The 25229-nt window shown below is 33.2% G+C and overlaps 1 protein-coding gene across 1 annotated transcript; it reads right to left on the bottom strand.

Annotated features, from left to right (window-relative positions):
* Positions 1–203: 203 nt before the first annotated feature.
* LOC127186381 (ubiquitin-protein ligase E3A-like) lies at positions 204–23856 on the bottom strand. The gene is made up of 8 exons (XM_051142774.1): positions 23030–23856; positions 16018–16162; positions 14763–14968; positions 14008–14172; positions 11457–11612; positions 11288–11361; positions 1761–1904; positions 204–811 (listed from the first exon to the last, which is right to left on the bottom strand). The coding sequence occupies exons 1-8, from the start codon at positions 23774–23776 to the stop codon at positions 691–693; spliced, it is 1758 nt and encodes a 585-aa protein (XP_050998731.1). The 5' UTR covers positions 23777–23856; the 3' UTR covers positions 204–690.
* Between the last annotated feature and the right edge of the window lie 1373 nt (positions 23857–25229).

The following is a 25229-nucleotide window of genomic DNA, read 5'->3' as shown; positions in this document are numbered from 1 at the left end:
GCTGTTACTAAAGTAAAGTTCTGAGGGCTGTGGTTCAAACATTCCAAGTTCTCCCTTCCATCTTTATGGATTCTCAAAATTTTGTACAGAAAAATTCTTTGGGGGCTAGAACAGCAGTACTTGTACCACACTGTTTCCAAACTTCAAGTTTCAAAAAGAAATTGTTAGGGAAAAAAAAAAAAAAAGTTCCTGATTTGAGTTAGATACAGGGACAAAAAAAAAAAAAAAAAAAAAAAGCACATACTTGAAGATTACATGGTCTACAAATGGTGGCAATGTTTTCCTTGCGAGAGTAGTTTTGTTGGTATATATATTTTAAATACTCAAAAAGGCTCAACCTTAAGCAGTAATAAACACAAGCAAAAGTGATTTAACCCTTAAAATAAATATTCAGAAAAACCTCTCTGTACATACAAGTGAAAGAATATGTAACACTTTCACGCAAAAAAATAATTATAATAAAGGATTTGTTCATATATGTAGCTGAAATCTGCTGTTCCAGCCCGCAATGTCCCCAAGGAAGAAGGGAGGCACAGACATACATGACTACTGTGGTTCACTATCTTACAGCCTTTTTGTACTGGGACACTATCACCACCAAATTATCCCTCCTATTATATTTATTACGTTTTAAAATCTTTTTCTTTTTTCTTTCCTTTTCTTTCTTTCTTTCTTTCTTTTCTTATTTGTTTACAGCATGCCAAATCCTTTGGCATATGTGATGGCCTTCAACAATCTCTCTTTAAGTTTTTCTTTGTTTGAATATTCCGGAAGTAAAAGGACATTAAAGCAAGTATGAGATGTAGGTAACCTAAATAGAGAGAAAGAGAGAAACAGGAAAATTGTAAGTTATAGGAAATATGCTCAGTGTTTAATGCTATTAGATACACATCTAGTTAGGATAGTTTGTAATAAACTATAGATTAAATCATAAACACTGTGTTTTTCATCTACAAAGATCAGTTTATCCCATGAAATAATGAAATGTGATGACGGTGATGGTGATGATAGTAACATTTTGTGCTGAGTTTCCTCTCTGTAAGCTACTTACTACATTAGATACTTAACCCTTTAAGTTCATTTAAATTTTCTTACAGCAAACATACCAAGATATTACTAAACCTACTTAATAGCTGAAGTCACTAAAAACCTACTCTAAAGTTGAAAAAATATTCATACCTAGTTTTAAAGATTTCAGAATCTGTTCTCTTTACTATAGATTAGAAATACTGCTGGCAAATTAACAATGAAAATGATTGGAAGGCAAATGTCAATTTTTTTTTTTAAATTAGAGCAATCATGTGGAATTAACAGTAATATATACCAAAGTCAACAAATTACTGAAGATATAGTGTCCAGGCCCACTATAAAATAAACAATATATAATGGAGGACTGATAACAATCAAATGCCAAAATTTTGAAACACATTCCAAACAATCCTCTAAATTTCAGTGTAAGCACTCTAAATAGATTGTTATATAATAAGGCTTTCTTAAACTGTAAAACAAAGGGATAAATCATACCAACTTGACAAACTCAGAACTCATGTAAGCTCCATAATTATTGCTTAGATATGCCCAATTTAAAAACTTATTCAAATAATAAAAGCAAAATATATTCTCTAATAATGTTTTGTTGACTTGGATATTTCTATATAATATTAGAAAAGTGCATACAAGCTTAATGATGGCTGTGCTTGTGTGTGTTGCATGAGGTGACAAGGTTTACAATAGGTACACAGTTGCACTTCAATAATTACCTTTCTGTGTCTGGGCCATTTTTGGCTATAATCATCTTCAATTTACCCAGTCCTCCAACAGGTGCTCTGTCTGTGCCTGTGGTAAACTGCAAGAAGAGTCTTTTCTGTTCATTTGTAAACGAATGAACAACTTCCCAGAACTCCCTAATGAGAAAAGATACAATACTGGTTTTAATTTGACATTCATTACAAACCAAAGTTCATGGTATCAACATCATTAAGGACAATGTTACGGTGAATATTAAGGATGCGAATCTCATCCGGAACATATTTTATTTGCCAATCTTCCATAACGCTCTTGTTTATTCATTCCTTACTCAACTTAATGAAAACAAGGTGGTAATGGATTTAAATTATTAAAAAAATAAATAAACTTTAAAAAAAAATCACACTTAATATTAGGAATACAAATGTACTTTATATGCAGTGTTCCTGAGCAAGAAAGCTATATTAATATTTATCCCACACGAAGTTTCTACAAGATAGAATATCTGGTCAACTAAAACCTATGTATTAAATGTGATAATCTTTATGTTACTCAAAGTTCAAAAAAACCAACACTCAAGCTCATAAAGAACAATGTTGGTTTGCTTGAATTAGCTACCTATAAAATGAATACAGCACTAATACACTGCTGAGAAAATGGAGATTTTTTTTTAAAATTCAAAAGTATATTTAATTGGCAACAGAATACATTTTATGTTTTATTTTAATGTTCTTTTCACAATAATTAGATTATTCAGGGGGTAAAGGCACTTGCCATAAAATCTGCTAACTTCTTCACATATACACTAGCTCCATGACATGTAGACCTGTGCAGGAGCACGCCTGTACACACATAAACACAAATGCATATGTACAAAATATATAAATACAATAAAAATTTTAATCACAAGAGAGACATCACACTTTCCAAATTTGTAATTGGGATTCTATTTTTGATATATTGGTATACTTTTCCCCCCAAGACAGGGTCTTCCTGTATAGATAGCCCTGGCTCTCCTTTGTAGACCAGGCAAGCCTGGAACTCACAGAAGTCCACCTGACTCTACCTCCACCACACCCAGTCTCTGGTATACTGTTACTATTACCCAAATGTTGGTAGTTTTATTGCTGTAAACCATTATTTTGACAATAATCACCTATTTCAAAAAGCTTTGTAAGATTTCTAGGCTTTTTAAAAACTCTTGTCATTATAATGGCCCAACTTTTGGCTCCCACAAAAATAACACCCACACACAGGAAATAATAATGGTACACACAGCCAATAGGAAACTGAACAAGGAATTTGTGCAAGAATCCCCCAGTAAGACCAAAAAGAACAGACATCCATTTGTAGAGTTCCTCTTTGGGGGTTGGCAGGATAAAAGCAGACTACTGAAGCCACAAGACCTCTACCAGAACACAAAACCTATGCTCATCTTAGGAGCTATTAGCAACTAATGGCTGTTGGAAAAGGGAAAATCAGGTTTTCTTTCAGGGTGTCCCTGGACAGGTTGAAACTGTTCCAGTTGATGGGTTTACAAACATGCATATTTAGGTGGTGTCAATTTGGACTCAAGGGATTGCTTTTTAAAAGAGGGCCTAAGCCAGCTGCATGCCTGATCCCAGGATTCAGGGAGGCAAAGGCAGGCAGATCTCTAGGAGAATGAGGCCAGCCTGGTCTACAAAAGCGATTCCAGAACAGCCAAGGTACACAGAGAAACCCTGTCTCAGAAAAATAAATCAATCAATGAAGGCCTAAAGTTGGGAGGGTGTTGGGGGGAGTGCAACAAATCTAACAGGAATTGGAAAAGAGTATGAGAGGTATATATTATTAGAATACACAGTATACATGTATGAATTATTTTAAATTGTAAAGCTATACTGCAAGATGGGTAGTATTAAAAAAAAAAAAGGCCTGCTAACACTGTAGGAAGGCTCTGACTTGGCCTAATCAGTCCTCTAAGGAGGCAAAACTACAGGCAACACTGTGGATCACAGTCACAGTGTCCAGGTCTAGTTATGTTATTTAAGAGCCATTTTGCATATTTTTAAATATAAGGAAAAAAAAAAAAAAAACACCTGAGAGGACCACAAATTCTACTTAAAACAATTGCTGAGCAAATTCTCCTCTTCCTGTTACATCCTACATTAACCTTTAATTAAAACTTCTATGTAGTTAGATAGCTCAGAAGAAAGCACCAAACAGACAGCATCCTATTCACATCTCTAAAATCAATCAAGAGATTTTGCAAAACCAAGAAAAGTGTAATAAAAAGATCTGTAATCTATGTCAAGAATAAAACTTAGAAATCAAATAAACTCAAAAAGATAAGTGGAGAAAACAATATACAATATAAATAGAGTTAATGACCAGAATAGGACAAAAACTCGGCAGGTGGCAGAAGTTCTGAAGAAAAAAGTTCTAAGTTTTTTTTTTTTTTTTTTAAAGATACATATGCCTGCTGAAGGGGCTCTAAACAAAAGAAGATGAAACTGAAAAACTAGAAGGCACCGAGTCACATAAAGCAGAACCAAATCTTAAAGTAACATTGTACTGCAGTAAAAGGGACCACTTCAACAGAAAAAAATCACTTAATGTGACTGTACTACACTTGGTTCTCACATGACATTTACTAACTGCAAGTCCAGGGAGAAAATATATAAAAAAGTAAATGACTTGAAAAATGTAATTTTAAGTCCAAAAAGAAATATTATACAGAGTCCTGAAAATGAGAAACAGAGCATTCTGGTATGCAAAAGGACATAAGCCTGAGTCATGAATAATATAAACTCTAACATGAAAAGTCTAATCACAAAGACTGCCATGGATCAGAAATAAAGAGATGAATAAATTCAAAGAGAAATGATAATACTTTAAAATTCTGAAGTAGCATATGCACAGGACCTCTAGAAATAAAAAGTGAATTATGAATGAAGTGAGCAAAGGATAAAAGTCATTTCTATCTGACAGCTAGCTGGCATTTCTACTTGACAGGAGTCTACAAACAAAAAGCCAAGAGCAAAGAAGAGAGAGAAAGAGGGAGAAAAGGGAGAGAGAGGGAGGGAGGAGCTAAAACAAAATATCTAAAACTAAAGAAATTCATACCAAACTAGAATATTTGTAACAAATTGTTAAGTACATTAATAAAAACCTTTCACTTGGTAAAACAAACAAAACCAAGAAAAGGAAAAACCCTAATAAGTAAAGATAAATAACAATATAGAGAAAATACTGTTAATTTATCATAAGGACCAATGTCTCTACCAGATAATAAAAGGTAAAAGAAAGGAAGTATTTTTTAAAATTCCTATAATTCAGCTAGCTTTTCTGTGAGGGGGCCACGGGGGGGGGGGACCACAATGTTGAGTTCTTAATTCCCATTTATAAGTTTTTAAAACTAGACATTCACCTAAAGCATAGACATCCCTTTACATTTGACACTTATCACAATGTTGTACAGAAGTCATATTTGACAAGGGTGAAAAATTTATAGAACATAGGCTGTGGATTTCAATATTTATAACAATTAAAGTATTTATTACTTTGAAGGAAAGAATTTAATTTATGGCCTTTTATATCAAAAATTAATCTAACCTAACATACAATGAAATTGGAACCTATCAATTTGACTGGCCCCTTTTTCCACAGTAATATGTAACTTTGATTCTTAAAGTTTCAAAGTCTTCCTGAAGAAGACAGACTGATGAAGTGGAGAACCATTTTCCCCACTGGGGGAAAAACACAGAAAAGAACAACAACAACAACAAAAATCAAAATGACTTAAAAACCTACTGCCAACAAAGCTTGTACTTTTATGAAATTATGTATTATAATATTTACAATGTATGCTGTGACCCTACTAAACACATTGTATGAAAACTATTTGTATTTCATACAGAAGCAAAGATTTTCAACATAATTGAATGCCTCAAGATCTAAGAAAATTAGATGTAGGAAAAAGTGATACAACTTTTCATTTAAAATTCTAGAAGTAGGGCTGGAGAGATTGCTCAGTAGGTAAGAGCACCAGCTGCTATTGTAAAGGACCTAGGTTGGATTTGCAACACCTAATTGATGGCTCAACTCTAGTGCCAAGGGATCTGGCTCCCTCCTATGGCCTCAGTGGACACTACACACACTCAGTGCATAGGTACACACAGGCAAGCCACCATACCCATAATATTAAAAAGTAAAAATTTTATTTTTAAAAGTAACCCTATAAATAATTAGCTATTATGTTCTATTAGTCTCATTTTAATTTAGTGAAAGGTAATTTTATTTTGCAATGTAAATCCATAATAAAGTTACTTTTAAAAAAGTGAAACAGAAATAAGGATCACAATAAGACATCACAAACGTTTTCATTAAAAAGTATATGCATTTCATCAACAAGAGATGAAAACTAAAACTACAAACAGTAAACTAAAACTAAGTTTTTGAAATAACAGAGGCTATGAAAGAACAACTAGGGGCTGGAGAGACTGGCTGTTCTTCCAAAGGTTTTAAAATTATACCAAAATTAAAGAAACTAAAGCTAAATTTAAAAATATATATATAAGGATGATATAAAAACCCAAGATAGAAAGATTAAAATCTTCAGAATTAAAAAGCAATTAAGTTGCACCATGTTAGATATTCTTTCTGATTCAAATACATAGTATTACTACGCACTGAGGAACATTCTGCTATGACTAGTTCTGTCCCTGAAGTGGACTCCTTTCCTGTGAGTCTTAATGATCCCTAAGTAAGTCAAAGATAACCACATGGGCTGGGTGGTTGCTAGAGGGACCAACAGCAGGAAGCCTCCAACAAGCTACATGAAGTACGTATTCTCCAACACACAAATAGCTGGGGAATGATCTTCCTTTACTTGAAGACAGGATGTGTATACAACTCAGTTGATAGAAGACCTGGCAAGCAGCACCAGAAAAGATTAGGATAAGCCTGGACATAATAAGATAAACAAAACAGTACATATGAGAATCAAAAAGTCTAAGAACATCCGATTGTAGGTAGAACAACTTACAAAAGTGAACTACCATGTATAGAATGACTGCCTATTAAACATTTTAAATAGGATCATAAGTCTCGACTTACTAGATGAAGTGTTTAACAACAAAAATCTACCTATCAACTAGTATTCACGGTACTGAAAGGTACTCCATATGCTACCAAAAGAGAAAGGTAAACATAAAACGTACCTACAAATCCTTTTATATACAAAAGTGATATTCCTTCAAGATATTCTGGTGCACAAGTGGGCAAACAGCATGTGGGCAGAACTAACCAGTATGTGATTTTAGGGTTAAGGCCGACCTAATGAGCTGGAACCCACACCCAACACTGCTTAGATGGCTAAGAACCTGACACAAGATAGCCATGGGACCTAGAGGCAAACCAAATACTACTGTTTTGCTCAAAGAATGTAGCAATAAAAATGACTCCAAGCAACATTCTGCTACATTCAGATATATGCCCTGCTGAACCATCATCAGAGAAGTTTTTCCTACAGCAGTTGTAACAAATACAGACTCACAGCCAGAAAACACCCAGAGAGTGAGATCTTTGGAACACTTAGGCCTAAAAGGAATCTGGGTTCAGGGAACTCTGTGGAAAAGGAGATAGTCATTTAAGAACAAGAGGAACATGGAAGAAGACATTTAAGGCCTTTTGATACAACGGAGCTGTTGCAAATATCAACTCACAGAGACTGTGGCAGCATGGAGCACCTGCACTGGTCTGTACCAGATGTGGTGCCAGATTTGAAACTTGAAAACACACACACACACACACACACACACACAAACTTATCCCTAATCCAGAGGCTATCTCCAATTGATAGCCAGTTGTAAATAAAAAATTAGTTTTCTGTAAGAGAGTTTCTCTGGAGAAACATACCACTCACCATGTCCAGAAGCAAATGGCCAATGCAAAACTAACATAAGTTGTCCCATAATGTTTAGTCAGGGTATTTTCTGCCCTACCTTAAAAATTCTTTGATTCTGTATTATGGCTTAAAGTTTTACATTTTTATGAGATTCTCGAGTATACAAGTGTGTGTCTCTATACGTGAGTTTCTTGTGACTTTTTTTCTTGCTTGGTTGTTGTGTCTTATTCCAATTTGTTTTGTTTATCTTATTTTATTATTATTCCTTAAATGCTTACTTATTACAAGAGACAAAACAAAGAACAAAACAAAACAAAACAGAAAATGCACGGATCTAGACAGAAGAGGAAGTGGGAAGGACTTGGGAGGAAATCATAATCAGAATATATTATATGAAAAAAATTCCTCTTTAGATGAAACAAAACTCTCAAAAACCAAAAGCCCAATCAAGAAAACTATCATATCAAGAACAAGAAATTAAAACAACTGATGCCAACAGAAATAAACAAAATGTTTAAATTATCTGACAAGGCTTTTAAAGCAATTAAAGAGTAATTATAAGCTTGGTCTCAGAAATAAAAAATGAGATAATGCATAAGAAACGCATAATATTCAATTTATCCAAACTAAAACTTACATTATTTCCACATTTAAATTACAAAACAATACTGGAAGAAACTAAGGTATAAATAAATGGAAAGCTCTTTGTCATCCTTGAGGTTTAGAAAATTCGAACTGATAAAAAATAACAATTTTCAAATTGATTTACTCAATCAAAGTAACCCAAATCAAAATCTCAATGAGATTTTACCCTAGTCATGTAAAACTGAACAAGTAATCGCTAAAAAACAAATACCTAAAGCCAGCTCAAGATCATGAGTCTTTAGAGATATGCAATTTAAACTACAATGAAATTTTTCTCATATTTCTCCATGAAAAGATGACCAAAGACTAGAGGAAATGTAGAGCTGAGCTCTCACATTGCTGGTCATCCTAGGGTAAAATAGCAGTGCCATTTACAAAAACACTCTTGTAATGCTTCTTAAGTTAAAAATGTATCTATCTACCATACAACCACAAATTTCCACCTACTTTGCTTGTATAGAAGAAATGAAAAACGCTTCAACATTAAAAATAGATCAATTTATTTGTAATGGCTTCAATCTCAAGATAATCCAACTGCCATCAATAACAGAATAAACAAATGTCATGCATTCACTTAAAAGTCTGCCATTAAAAAACTGCACAGTGAAACGGTGCCAACATCAATGAGTCTCAAAAATGCTTACTTTATGATTTCATCAAACACAAGAAAGAAAGAAAGAAAGAAAGAAAGAAAGAAAGAAAAGAAGAAAGAAAGAAAGAGGAAGGGAAGGAGAAAGAAGAACAACAGAGATTGAGAATGAAAAAGAGAAACCTACTTAATGTTACAAAAATTTAAACAGTAATTAATTGCCTGTCAGAGGGGAAAAATCAACTGGAAAAAATTCATAGGGACTTGGGATAACAGTCTATACGTTGATGTTTTAAGGGTGTATTATCTGAATCTCTGAATTCTCCTGTAAAGTTCTGCATATTTCACTGTATTTAAACCTTACATCACACATCAGTACCACCATTATGACCAAGACCATATTGGTAATGTTTAGAGAACCATTATTTGCAGAGCAATTAATCTATTACAAGATTTTGGTGTGAGGAAAAAAAAAAAAAAAAAAAACAACAAGAAAGACTCACTTATTCTGAAAAGTAGACAAGATACATGATCTCTAATTCTGGAAAACCAAAAATGGCTGAGTACTGCAGATAATACTTCTTCCATGGCAATAAAATAATAAAAGGCAGAGATTAAGTTTAAAGTTCCTCTAGCTGGTAGGGAAGAATTCAATACGAACAGAATCAAGTCTTTGAACTTTTCCAGATGAAAATTTTATATGCATAAATCCTTACTTATGTATTTTAATTTTATAAATTCTGAATACATAAGCTAATTATTCTAAGGCATAGGGCAAGTATAAAAAGATTATTTTATTGTTTAACTTCTTACAACTAAACTCCAATGTTTTCCACCATATTTATACTGACAAAAATCAAAATGTTGAAGTAGTTTCAAAAGGTTGAATATTCCAGAAACTGTGAAGTTTGAAGCTATGTTACTGCTGGACTTTGCTTGCCATGAAATCCTGAATTCACAGATAATCTTAAGGTATGCATAAAGTAAGAATGATATTGCTACAAAAGCAAAAAACTTTAATTTCTTAGATAATTTATCCAAAAGAACAGTCCAAGATATTCTACTGTTCTTAAAAGGAACAAATAGTAATGCTAGTTTTCTGTCAGTACTTCTGTGAGAAGGCTTATCTTTTTTTAGACATTATAAACACTGTCTTTATTGGATTCTGTATTTATGATTATGACAGTCGATAGAAATTCTTAAATAACATCTTTCTTATTTTATCTTTTTATTTATTTTTATTTATTTATTTTATTAATTCATTCATTTTACATCTCAATTGTTATCCCATCACTTGTATCCTCCCATCCCTCCCTCCCTCCTATTTTCCCCTACTCCCCTCCCCTATGACTGTGATTTGAGGGGGACCTCCTCCCTCTATATGCTCATAGGATATCAAGTCTCTTTGGTAGCCTGCTCTCCTTCCTCTGAGTGCCACCAGGTCTCCCCATCAAGGGGATGTGGTCAAATATGAGGCACCAGAGTTCATGTGAAAGTCAGTCCCCACTCTCCACTCAACTGTGGAGAATGTCCTGTCCATTGGCTAGATCTGGGTCAGGGTTCAATGTTTACTGCATGTATATAGCCCTTGGCTGGTGCCATAGTTTGAGCAGGACCCCTGGGCCCAGATCAGCCTGCCATAATGTTCTTCTTGTAGGTTTCTAAGACCCTACCTGAAATCAGCATTGTTACAGAGATGCTATGATATTCCCTTCAAGGCTTTCCTAATTCTATGTTCAATGCTTTTATGAATCACCTTTGAAACTGTTCAGCAATATAATGGTTGTCATGAGTAAACTCTTTTGGGGACTGATGTTGGAAGAGCAAAGCAATATAGTAATCTTCTATAAACCTAAATGAATGATAAAATATAAAACTAACAAAGATAATGTATCATTACTAGACATAGTTAATCATTCCGTTGTTCACATACTTGAGTCTGACTTCACAAAAACAGTGGATGGCAAAATGACATCTCTGTCATTTTGACCATTTCTTTAGGACCTTGGGAAAAATGATGTTTCAGACTGTTAATAGTAGCACAATACAGAGAAGTGAAAATTAATATCAAGAGCATTTGACTAGAGAAGATAATACTGGTAATACTGTCCTGAGAATTGTTCAGAATTACTAGTACACGTTTCTTCTCAGGTATCTTAAAAACTACATCTATCATTTTACACATTACCAGAAATAAAACAAAAGCAGAAAGAAATGTGAGACTTAAATAAGTCATTTAATTCATGAAATAAATCATTAGACTATATAAAGGTAGTATTATTAATACAGGTCTACTTGTATAGGTGTCAGCCTTTGAGCTTGTTTGAGAACCAATACCTACAGATCCAGGACAGAATCACAAAAGTACACATACACTTCTTTGATGAAAAAAAATCCTTTTTAAGAATTAAACACCTCACCTAATCACAACAGATTCTCTGGTATAGCCACCGTCATACTCTGTAGTTTCTTCTAGTGCCTGGAAATCTAGATTCTGAAAATTATAGAAAAAAAATATATCTTAACATCCATACCAAAGCATTAAAAAAAAAAAAAATTATGAGGGTTTTTTGCAGATGTCTTTCTTACCCGGCTTCCACATATAAGTAATTCAATTTCTTCTGGTCTGAATAAGTACTTTAAGGGAGATTCATTAGTCACCATATGAAAACCTCTTCGAAATGCCTTGAACTGTTTTTCTACTGATTTATTGAGAATGTAGTCTGAATAAAGATTGACAAATTCCTGTAGAAATATTAACAATAAGAAATCACATGCTATACAAGTGAAACACAATTAGCAACATAGCTACATAGCTGATTTTAATGCCTACCCCTCACTCCCAAAGAAAACCTTCAGCAGTAATTCTTTAAATTATTTAAAAATAAATTTCCAAAATTTGATTCAGTGGTTTTAGCATTAGCAACTCTTAGAGAAGATATAAGTTCAATTTCCAGTATTCACAGGCCAGCTAACAACTATCTGTAAGGGGATATAAAATAGACATCTGAGTAGATGGAGGAGGGAACTAGGTACAAGAGGAATTGCAGGGTTGGGGAGGGGACAGGGTTGGGAATCAGGAGTGAGGCCTCCTGGAGTCTATGGCAGTGGCCCTACCTGGACTCCTAACAGCAAGAGATATGGAGCTTGAAGCAGCCACCTCCTATAGCCAAGTGCGACTTCCAATGGAGGGAGGGGACCACAACCACCAGAAGCCTTCGACCCAAAATCTGTCATGCCTACTACAAGTAAAGTAGGGAATAAAAATGGAGCAGAGATCAAGGAAACGACCAACCAATGACTGGCCCAACTTGAGACCCACCTCATGGAAAAGAGCCAACTCCTGATACTATTAAGGACACTCTGCTATTCTGACATGCTTACAGACAGAAGAAGCCTAACAAAAAATATCTTCTGAGAGGCTCCAACCAGAAGCTAATGAAAACAGATGCAGAGAGCCACAGCCATACAATAGGCAGAACTCAGGAAGCTCTGTAGAAGAGTGTGAGGAAAGGATTGAGGAAGCCAGAGGGACCAAGAACACCACAAGAAGACCTACAGAGTAAACTAAACTGGGCCCATCGGGACACAGAGACTGAATCACCAACCAAATAGCATCCATGAGCTGCAACTAGACCCCCTACACATATGTGAAATACGTGCAGCTTGTTCTTCATATGGGTTCCCTAACAATGGGAGTAAGGGCTGTTTCGCACTCTATTGCCTGCTTTTGGATCCCTTTTCCCTAGCTGAGCTGCCTTGGCTAGCTTCAGTGGGAAAGATGGAAGTAGTCCCACTGGGACTTGATGTACCATGGTGCGTTGGTGCCATGGAGTCCTCCCCTTCTATGAGAACAAAGAGAAGGGGAACAGGAAGGGTGGGACTGGGAGGAGAGTAGGCTGCAACCAGGCTGTAAAGTGATTAAATAAATAAATTAAAGAAAATAAAAAACAAAACCCAGCCATCGGTAACTCCACTTCCAGAAGACTAAACACCTCTTCTGGCCTTCATGAGCAATACATGCAAATGGTAAACCAGCATATGTACAGGCAAAACACTCATAAGAAAGAAGTAAGTCTTAAAAAATTAATGAAATGATATATGTCCAAAGAAAAATATTTTCACAATTTCTAACTTCTGACAGATAATAAGCTATAAGTAGGTCATGCACATAAGTTATACATAAATTGTAATTCTGAAGTTAAATTAAACAGGAGTTATAATATATGATAAAATTGTGTAATAGTAAGATTAATATAAGGGTTAAAAGGAACTTAATATAAAAGCAGCCTCAATACAATGTTTCAAGTTCTATAAATAAAAATTTAAGTTATGAATACCCGAGGAAACCATAATGCCTTGTACTTTCTAATAACGATTTTGGTGTGTTATCTGCCATATCCAGTTCAGCAAAAATTTTTTGTTGGTAAACTAAGCTACTATATCAAATTATAAAAATCTATTCTATATCCTGATAGTATATTTCAGCAAATAATATAAACTGACATGTTTCTTAAAATTATAGCTTTTATTATAATTTTCTTATTATGCTCAGAGTTATTTCCTGTTCCCAACTGGACAGCTTTTTAAGTTACTAAAAACAAATCTTACATAAAGAATAATTTTCACATGAGTAGCATGTCTACACGTTATATAGGATCTTAATCATTGGTTGGTACGGTAGTTTGAGCAGACCGCCATGGGTCCAAATCCACCAACCTTGATGGTCTTCTTGTAGGCTACCTGGACCCTCTGGATCCTTCTCTTTTCCCATTCTCCTATACCTCTCTCACTTGGAGTCCCAACAGGAAGTCCCTTAATCACTGGGCCCTGTACACCTCTAAGGTTTAATATGATAATGCTGTTTCTGGTGTTATGCTATAGTTATATTTACCAATTCATTCTCTCCTAGTCTGTTTACTCTTTCTCTAAAGGGGAATTAGCAATTAATTGTGTACACTCACACAAGCTTTTATGTAAGAGTTAACACTAGCAAACTGTAGTTTTAATATTTAGAGGAATTTCTTCATGGGAATTTTTGTTATCGCTTCAAACCATATTAGATAATTCTTTAAAACCTTTTTAAGAATACTGCTTTGAAATTACATATTATGAAACAATGACATAAAAATTTTCTTACCTTCCTGTTTTCATTTGTAATTGGAATTTTATCACCATTTTCCTTTAGATCATACATCATTGGGTTACCAAAAAGATCTGTCTGTGATATCTGGAAAGTAATCATCATATCATCTTCCACATTCCCTTCATATTCCAACAAATCCTTTAAACTCTGATATAAAACCTAACAAGAAGAAAGAGAAATGAAGTTATCAAATAACTAGTAAAACAAACAAAAATCTTGTTTCACTTTTTATAGAAACAACTTGTCAATGAAAATGAAGCCAAAAGTACCCCCAATTTCCCAAGTAGTTTAATAAAACAGAAACGGCTATCAATGATGTGTCAATCTTTCCTTAGAACTTCTTCAAATCATAAATTCAGCAACAGATTTCATACTGTGCTCTAGAACATCCACAGTGTTTCCAGGCTGAGGCAGGGTATAGGGAAAAGAAAACACCCATCAACTGTATCTATCAAGGATCAGGAAATACTTGGCAGATTCCTTTGTTACAATGAAAACATAATATTTACAACATTTCACTAGGAGTCAATCAAAAGTTGCAAGATGCAATCTAGAAAAACAACATCCTATAAAGCAATACAATTTTAAGTGCTGATTATACCTAAGCAGATTAAAGGTACTTTACCCTTCTGGATAGCAGTATCAACAAAAAGTTTCAAATGAAAAACATATTTTTGCATAAATTCAGATGTATTTCTGTACTTAAGATAGTATCTTAAAGACTATTCAAGGAATGACAAACAACTTACTGGATGAGAGTCTCCTAAGTCACGAAAGGTTCCTTTTTTCCCCATTAGCTTCCTGTAGACAACCATGGGAAAATGGACATCCAGTATACAGTTATTGTAAATAGCCAGACCCAGGACTATGCCAATCAGAGTAAATTGACCCTCCGTTTCAAAAGAGGATGGATTGAACCAAAATAATTTTGTAGCTTCATCATATGTGAACATACCTACAAAAAATAATTTTAAAAATAATTTCTACTTTTTGAAAGACTAATAATTTAAATATAATTTTAAACAAAATAATATATAAAATTTAAATACAGTAGATATAGTTTTTTCTATTACATATATGTGAATAAACTTTAGAAATATAGTATCTTATAAATGTGTTAATTGGTGGTATACAATTCAGAGATGCCAACAAAGTAAAATAAAATGAAATTTTGTGTGACATTTCTATAAAGGTTTTTTAAAATATAGTTTTATTAAATTCAGAAGATTGTTTGGCAATCTTCCGTGACAAAAAAAGATATTTTACTGTCATTTTAACCACTCAATGACTGAAATTATATAAGAAACAAACTCATGATCAAGCAAAAAAAATTTTTAATAAGGTTAAGTAACTTAAGATACATATCAAATGTGGGTTAATATTACTAAAAAAGCATTTTGTGAACTTTCAGCTTCACATGATCTTCATTATTCAAATCCAAAGTTAAGAGATATTTTTTCCTATTATTATTTTACTTATATGAGCATTAATAGATTTGTCTCTTTTTCTAACTGAACATCAGAAAAACATTTAAAACAAATATCTTTTAATCTTTCTAAGTTTATTTTCTTTATTTCATTCATTATTTATTTATTTATTTGCAAGCCAAGTCTTAGATCATGGAGTACCAAAAGTTCCAACTGACAAATAATAAATCTAAGAGAATGTCACCAATGGATACTCTTGGTCTCATGAACACTAAGTATAAATTATACTATTTCTCATGACTTCAGTTGTTTCTTGTCTACCATTCTATTTTTTAAAATTAAATTTATCAATATCTAGAAGGTTAATTCTCTAATAGAATATTTGGCTAAGTAATCTAAAGAATAACCTGAATATATGAGAGACAGAACAATTCCTGAAGCATACAAATTTGTTATCTGTAATTGCAGGTAATGATGTACACTCAATTCTTTTGCTGTGTATCATAATTTAGACTATTATAAAACAAGTTCTTAATTCAAATGACTAACACACCATAATCATAGCACAAACACGTACCAATATCTGGATTAAAGATTTCCTCCACAACCAACTGAAAAAATTCTTTGGAAACGCCTCCTTCATCTACCCCTTGTTCTCCTTCAAATTCCACATACAACTGCTTCTTCAAGTCTGCAGGATTTTCCATAGCAATCATCTCTAGCTGTTGGTTGAAAATGAAAAAAAAAAAAAAAAAAAAAAAAAAAAGACGGTTGATAACAAGATAAAAGTAAAATATAAGTAAGTAGAGAAATTAAGCGGTAGTAGGAATCAATTTTGTTTCTGAATGAAAACAAGAAGCAAACTGAACGTCTTGTCCACCACCCCCTCCCACACCCAGGCCCAAAAAACATATGGCAGAGTGCTGGGGACACGGCTCAGTAGGTAAGAGTACTTCACCGGCAAGCATCAAAAGCTGAGTTTGAATCCCCAGCAATGATGTAAAACTCCCGGCATAACCACCTATGCCTGCAATACCAAGTATAGAAATGTGATTGTTTATTAGTAAAAATTATGGTAGACCTATAAATAATTATTAGAATGGAAATGCAAGCAGTTATGCCTTTCTAAATGTCATGTTATCAGTGACTTGGAGTGGGGAACAAGCTCGATCTTTAGGGGTTACTGGTTAGTCAGCCTACCCAAACTCGTGAACTTCCAGTGCACTCAATAAACTTATATCTAAAAACAGAAATACACCTGACATCGTACACTGGCCTTTCCTCATGTTCACCCCTGGGTACACAAATCAGCTCACTCATGTGCATGAATGACAAACATACACCACAAAACATTGACACAATACCACCATTGCATAAACTGGTTATTTATAATTTGGTAACTAAATTTTGTACTATGTTCTTTATATACTATATTAATATATTTTATATATGTTGAAATATTATATAGAATAAAACCTAAGAAAATGTGGAGGCAGCAAAATGCCAATTTGTTTGACTACTGTCTTCTAGCAAAAACAAGTATAGAAATGTGACCTATACATTGTTTACTAGTAGTAGACCTATAAGTAAGTACTTATTAGAATAGAAATAGAAAAGTTCAACCTTTGTGCCATATTGTAAATGAAAATAATTCTAATTAGAATATAGGTTTAGCCGGGCATGGTGATGCACACCTTTAATCCCAGCATTTAATTCTATTTGTTCTATTATGATCACTAAAAATCATAATTTTCTATCTTTTTTTACTTTGGTTTGAAATATAAGATAAACATAATAATATAGCATCAAATAAATTAACAAGTGAAGTGCTTAGATTAATTCCCTTCAATCAAGCCTAAGTTTGTGGCTTTCTATATATGGTGCCTCCTCCGCATTCAATCCCTAAACGCAAACCCAGTGAGTTTAGTACAGTTTCATTTACATAGAAAATTCCAGGCCAGTGAGGATTATAAAGTGATTCTCTATCTAAAATAAGATTAACAAATAAGTAAGTATTTCCTGTTTTGTCAGAATGTTTAACCACAAGATTTAAAAATAAAACAAAAAGAAAAATTCCAGGAATACAACCAACAGCCAGTATATAAAATGTATAAATCACTTTACAAATAAGCAAGTAGGCTGCTAAAACCTTCTTACATCTGATCCATTAAAGAAATAAAGGTTGAATAACTTAAGAAACAGTAAATCAGAGAAAAGAGGTTCAAATCCATGGAACAAGCTTTAAACTATGGTTAAATTAATGCTCCAAAGAAACTAGAAATGATATTTGATTTTAGACTTTATGTGTCTTTTACTTTCTTCTTTGGCTTTCCATATTTTTAATAAAACTCACATATTATTTTCAGAATCAGGATAGTGATTTTGAAATAGATGGTGGCTTAATTCTGTAGGAGAAAATATCCAATTAGATATTCAAGAAGACCATTCTCAATGTGCCAAAGTGATTTTGCAAATTATTATCTCACTTGAGGATGATGCGTGAGTAGCCTGTTTTTTAAAACTGTGGTACCAAAAACAAAACAAAATTTAATAATAGCCATTGACAAAAGCCATTACGATAAGAAGTCACATTAAATTTTTCTTTTCTTAAAAATAGTAACTCTGCACAGTGGTGGCACATGTTTTAATCTTAGCACTCAGGAGGCAAAGGTAGACAGATCTCTAAGTTTGAGACCTGTCTGGTCTGCAGAGTACATTCCAGGACAGCCTAGGACAGAGAAACTGTCTCCAAAATTAAAAAAAAAATAATAACACTTAAAACACAGACAAAGATACACACACACACACACGCACACACACACACACACACACAATCCTAAGCCATTGTTGTATCAAGCAAATAGTGTAGAAATTAAAATTGTAGTTATATTACCTTATTTAAAACTGAACTTGTAAAATCAGTTTGTTTTATATGTAGGTGAGTATATGAAAAGTGTTAGATATGCCAATAAGAATTTTGAAAAGAAATTTGTATGCAAAGTAGTAGATATATATCTCTTGATGTATAAGAGTCAGTATTGCCTTCATAAATAGCACTAGAGAAAATGAAATGCACTGATATTATACTGTATTAAAATTTTTAATTTTAATTTTGTGTTCTCTATAAAATTGAAGACCAGGCTATTGTGCCTAAGTGGGTAACAGCTGAGTCAAATGATTAGATCTTAAGTTCTAAGTCCAATTATGACATTCATTTCTAGAAGTAAGAATCTCTCTACATTCCATTTTTTTACATGCAACAGTAAGTTTGATAAATTTCATTCTTTTAAGTTATCATATTATGTTAAGCCATTATGATACTGATTACTTCATTTCTGAATCTGGTTCTAAGAAATTACTTTGAAGAAAAATTAAAAGGATTCTATTCATTTCTATTAGAATAATTTTAATAGTAGCAATAACATTAAATACAATTTTATTAATGAACAACAGAATTAAGTACACCTAGAATAGCACAGAAAACCCCCATAATTAAAGCACTGTACGTCAACTAATAATAAAAATCAAATTCAGGCTGCAATAGGTATTGATACTAAGGGTATTTATGGAAGTTGACATAGACAATGCTTCTAGACTCTAAACTATATGGAGCTGGTGACTTTGAGTGAAAACTGAGCAGCAATTCAAACAACTATTTCTTTGAATTTTTTCTTCATCTTTTGTGTACCAGTTCCTGGTGTTTTGTTGTTGTTGGGTTTATTTTTGTTTGGTTTGGTTTGGTTTTTTGACTTTTCTTAGTTCTACATCTTAGCCATTCCTTTTGGTCTACAACTTACTAAATTTAAATTTAATCAGGTACTAAAACACGATCAGTCCCTATTTTAGTCACACTGCCTGCACTATTTGAAATATTGGTAATATTCTATTCATGTAAGTGAATATAGCCAAAAACCTATGCATATAAACTGTACGAATCACTGTCTCCCAAATATTGGTTTACAGAATAGATGTACCAAAATATCTAAAGTATCTCTAGGCTTTCTATCAGAATTCTTATCTGAACCCCTAAAAGACAAGACCTTGACTTTTATTGTTGTTGTGTTTATTTTGGGTTAAGTCTCCCTTTAAACTGTGAAGGCAGTTTAAAGCATCTCGTAAATGACGATACTGTCTCTTCCTTGATACATTTGCTCTTCACTCTAAAACACAGGTTTAAGATTTTATATAGGTTACATCCTTCAAAATGTTTTGTTTTAAAAAGAGGGGGGAAGAGAACATGAGTAATTTATTTACTGGATAGTAGAGGGACACAAGTGCCACAAAACACACATGAAGGTCACAGAATAATTGGGATTGAGTTCTTTCCTACCATGTATACCTAAGGGATCAAACTCAGCCATCAAGCTTGCTGATAATTGCCGTTACCCACTAAACTATATCATGGAGCCTAACATTTTTTGTTTGTTTTAAAGAATGTAAAACTAACATAGTAGGATTGTTATTCAAATGAAACAGGTTTCTCATCAATATTATTTCTGTATTGTTTTCTAAGAAAAAAGCCAAAAGCAATAAAAACAAGACTGAGAAAATATTGCAGTTATTCTTTATCTTTTAGTAGGAATAAAATTGTGTTTTTTAAGAAACAGAAACCTTATACTTAGTTTGTTTTTAATAGTACTTTATACTTAATACACTGACTATCCTCTTGTCAATTAGTTCCGTAAAGCACCATTGCGGAAAAGAGTTGTTAGACTGATTTAAAACTCAATAAAGCATGAAATTAATAGACATTACTCTTGCTAAGGAAAGAAAAAAAAATGGGTAGGAATGTTCATACACACATAACTTTGGCACTCAACCAGGAAAGTAGAACAAGAACCTCATAATACAAGGTTAGCCTAGGCATATATAAACATTCTATATCAAATAAAATTCATAATTATTAATTCTAATTTATTGACCTGCTATCTACTATTAAGCTACAGTCTATTAAACAATGGAAATAGAAGTTTTCAATAGAAACCTTATTAAAAAAAACCACAATTTATCCTTGTTAGGCTTCATTTTGTAAACTAAGGATAAAAATTTACTTGTTTAGGGTACTGTAACGCTTATTATTTATTCATATTGAATTCATTACAAATTTTCTCATTCCTTCTTCTCTATACAACCTTACTATGCAGTTCTAAATGATCGGTCATAAGAAGTATAACCAACAGGATTATTCTGAAGCTGTTTTATAAAAGAAGACTAAGTAATTAGAAAACAGAAGGGATTTCTGTAGAATAAGACAGGGAAAGAATTACATTTACTCCATCAGTTCATCTGTTGGAATCTTTTTTAAATACTGCTTGCTGTAAACTTCCAACTTTCTGTTATTAATCTACTGTGATTATAATAATTACCATATGCTAGGACCCATTCAATTAATCTTTAAGGCCTCTGACTAAGCTTATATTTCTAACCCTTTACACTGGTATTGGAATATAGAAAATTGAGGGGAGTGAGTGAAAATGCCTCTAAAAGAAGAGGAAGAAATGAGGAAAGGAAGCAAAATAGGAGAAAGGATAAAAGCTGGGTAGACTTCTCAATAAATACTATCTATTTATAATTCTACCACTTATCAATAAGACAGACACATGGGATTAGCTGAAGGTACGGCTTCTGTAAAACTGGTAGTAGATATCAAATAAATCATGAGTTATACCATATCAAACCATATGACTAGTTGACATAATTAAGTAGTATTTACTAGGAAGAATTTGTTAGCATAATTACAAGGCTTACTGTTAATTTATTTATTCCAACAAATCCTTTAGAAAATATAGAAGAGGCTAATTTTCCTCCTAAACAAAATTTTTAAATGTACCAAATCGTATGTAAACTTTTACTGGTTCTTAACTTCATTTATTGTAGAAAAAATAGTGGAAAAGAAGTAAATAAGGAAGAAACAGGTAGGAAAGGTGAATAATTTTTATTAAACAAGCTTATGATCTTTCAGATTTAGATAAATCCATTCTAAAACAACAATACATCTTCAAGTAAATATTATTTGTTAGTTATCTGTTACAAGTTACGATTATTGTTAGTATTAGATCTATTAATGAGTGATACTTCTATTGTAACTGGTACATTCTCCACCGTTGAGTGGAGAGTGGGGTCTGCCTTTCACACGAACTCTGGTGCCCCATATTTGACCATGTCCCTTGATGGGGAGACCTGTGGCACGCAGAGGAAGGAGTGCAGGCTACCAAGAAGAGACTTGATACCCTATGAGCATATACAGGGGAGGTAATCCCCCTCAGTCACAGTCTTAGGGGAGGGGAGTAAGGGAAACACGGGAGGGAGGGAGGAAGAATGGGAGAATACAAGAGATGGAATAACAATTGAGATGAAATATGAATAAATTAATAAAATATTTAAAAAACAAAAAAACAAAAAAAAAACTGGTACTACATTTTATATCACATTCAAAGATAAACAACTAGCACTGATGGGAATAATGAATAGCAAGGAATACCCTGAATTTGTTATATATAATTCTGTCAAAATGGCTGGCAATTTGCAAACCAGTTATCTGGTTTAATTGACAGGGATTCTGCAATTATTGTCACCTGTGGAAGAAAGGAATAGACAAGAAGTAATGTATCTGAAAAACAAAAAACAAAAAACAGGGAGTTAGAAGTTCCTGATTTCCCATTAAATCTTCTAGATATAATAGCACTAGCATTAATCCCCAAATCCTCAAAATAGCTATTTTCATTAGTCAGTATTATAGTTTAAATAACAAAAACAAAAAACCTACAGTGTCATACAAGACAGTGAATGGTTTAGAACTCCAAAAACTGGTAACACGGACTAACATGTTTTCATTTAAACAAGTTTATAATACAACTCTGAGCTGTTTCCCACGTAATAGAATTTGATAGGCAGCTCTCATACTTTTACAAAGAGATTTACTGGATTATTTCTCCCTAGTGTAACTATGCCTGTTCTTTACACTCAGTATCACATCTCCATTTGTCATGTGTTTCCTGTCTCCCAGTCTTTGAAAACAAGTGTTTCTTCTGAATGGAAATACTTGGGGCTGAATTTCAAGATTTAGAAAATAGATTCTTTTTTTTTTTTTTTTTTTTTTTTTTTTGTGTGTGTGTGTGTGTGTGTGTGTATGTTAAAAGGGGATAATACATGTGTGAAGGTCTAGTTGTTTGCCACCTTATATACAAGGTTATCTGACTCACAAGATTCTGAGGATCCTTCCATCTTCACCTTCCATCTTGCTTCAGGACATTGTATTACAACGGTTCTACCACATCCTATTTTACATTGTTCAGGGAATCGAAGCATTGGCCCTCATGTTTGCACAGCAAATGCTTTACTCACTGAGTCATCTCCCCAGCACTAGAAAATCTACTCTTGTTCAAAAAGAGAATAATCACTAGATTAGACAACCAGTATAACCAATATTTTTGCTGAGTACCAACAAAGTGTAGTAATATGGATCAGAAATACCAACATGTTCCTATCTTTTTTTTTTTTTTCAAAATCATAGATAAAATGAATACACTGAAATATGTGACTTTGTAGCTTTTAGTTTAATTCTGATTTTCAGTAAGAGTCAAACTTACCCGGACCAGCGCATCATCTATGATATGGTCACGTCTGACTTTGAGTCTCAAATAGGGATTCAACTGCTGTCCTTGAACTAGGCTGTAGAGAACAGTGATTCTTCGTTCACTGTACATGCGAATTCTATTGTCATAATATAATCCCAAATTCTTTGTGACAGCATTCAATATAAAGGGACATGTCATAAAAGAGAATTTGTTCTCTGTTTCAACTTTGAAAAAAGTATAATCTTTATCCATTTCTAGAACATCATTCAGTGGTTCATTAATGAATTCTTCAAAGGAGATAAGTGGTTTTCGACAATCTAGAGTTTTAACGCCAAGTTCAGTTTCTAGTGGATCCACTCGAGGACCTTTCTTATTTCTTCTTTCCTCTCCCAAAAGCTCCTGAAGTGTCAATTCGCTGGACTCGGGTATGGGCTCCTCATCATCTTCCTCATTATGATTTGTGTCTACTTCCCCTCCCACTACATTTGCATAGTAAACCATTTTCAAACACTTTGAAGCAGCAACAATGGCATCGTCGTCATTCACTAGATTTCGGCTATTAAATTCATTGCTTATGACTTTGTAAGTAATAAGTTGCTGAAATGTTTCCATCATTCTCCGAATCTGGTCTGCATTGTATTTAGACCAAAGTCTAATCAGTTTTCCTTGAGCTTCAAGGGGTAGCTTACACATAGCTTTGCAAAATAGTGGCAATGCCATTTCCAGATATTCAGGACTGTGGAGATTACTATTCTCCATTACAATAATGAACAAATTGAGATAATTAGGATCTCGAGTATACACACTATGATATGTCAAGTCACATTCACGTTAGGTGACAGATATACAAGTGCATTGAGAAAGGCAGTTTCTATTTTTTCATTAGCGAGCAAACTGGTGTAGACCCTTCTAATAGCATCAATATCCACAGTCACTTCATCAGGACCTAATTTTGTACATTGTTGTCTCCCTGTGAGCTATCGCCCATCCTTGAAGAAGAAGCTTCTGAGTCTTCTTCCATAGCAGCAGCAGAACATGCAGCTTTTTCCTTTTCATCTTCATCCTTGTCTTCATCCTTTCTTGAAGAGATTTCAATTCCTCCTTGGTGTGTTGTTTGACTTTCCGAAAGCTCTGAACCAATGCCTCAGCACTAGAAAAAATTCTTCCAATTAAGCGAATTAGTGGGGAGTAATCCTCACTCTCTCTACATAATTCATATACTTCATATACTATCTCTTCGGTTAAGTAATTCACATCTAGAAAATAGGAAGAAAAATATTTGTTGTAATATACATGTTATTTTGTCATAATAAGTTTTAATAAAAAAGTAAACTAATAAGCAATCTCATCTTGAGTTACCTAATAAATATCTAATAAACAGGGAACTAAAAATATAACTAATTATCTATCAAGACACTATACTTAACCAATCCCTTTTTCATTCAAGTAATGCTAACAACCACACGCTTTTTTTGGCATTCATTCAGCTATATATGATTATTAATTATCTCATAATCAAACCTTGCTTTGTACCTAAGACATGTATTAGTATGCAACATTAACTAGAAGTATGAATATATATATATATATATATATATATATATATATATATATATATATATATATCATTTCATCACTATACTTTATTACAACCTGGATGAAGAGCTACTACACTAATATCCTGAATGCATTTTTCTTCGCATTATTCCTGACTAAGAAGGGAATGTTTTTACAACAAAGGTTTCTCAGCCCCATCATTTGCAAGCAACTCTTCTTCTACTTTTGTTTATATTTAAGCCAGATTCATATTATATATTCCTCATTTTTTCCAGAGTTTCCATTCTGTGACTGAGAAGACATTATTACTCATGTAAACTTTGAAGCTAAAACTGCTGCTACTGCTACAACTACCTGTTATCATGACTCAGGATCTAATAACACTCTACAGAGCAACTAGAAGTTATTAGAGGCAATTGAAAACAAACAGAAAGTAGAAGCTAAGAAAGCAAAGACAATAAACACCAAAACTTACATTTACTTTTCCTAAGCACAGAATTGAGATCATACATTTCCTAGCTCCTCTCGTATTTAGGATAAATGTTACTTTCAACAAAGGCTTTACCACTTCAGGTTAACAAAACAAAAGATATTTCATCTTCTTGGTAAAAAATATTTTTATATATTAATTTTTTTAGAAATCAAATATTACTTA

Source organism: Acomys russatus, unplaced genomic scaffold, assembly GCF_903995435.1.
Source record: "Acomys russatus unplaced genomic scaffold, mAcoRus1.1, whole genome shotgun sequence".
NCBI lineage: Eukaryota > Metazoa > Chordata > Mammalia > Rodentia > Muridae > Acomys > Acomys russatus.
This window is presented reverse-complemented; position numbering and strand designations above follow the sequence as displayed.

What these genes read in the sequence shown, in the direction of transcription:
- LOC127186381 (XM_051142774.1), bottom strand. Translation starts at nt 23,776, where the DNA reads ATGGAGAATAGTAATCTCCACAGTCCTGAATATCTGGAAATGGCATTG. An exon ending in TAGATGATGCGCTGGTCCGG is followed by an intron (nt 16,163 to 23,029) that starts GTAAGTTTGACT and finishes TTCAACCAACAG; the next exon opens with CTAGAGATGATTGCTATGGA. An exon ending in AATCTTTAATCCAGATATTG is followed by an intron (nt 14,969 to 16,017) that starts GTACGTGTTTGT and finishes TATTTTTTGTAG; the next exon opens with GTATGTTCACATATGATGAA.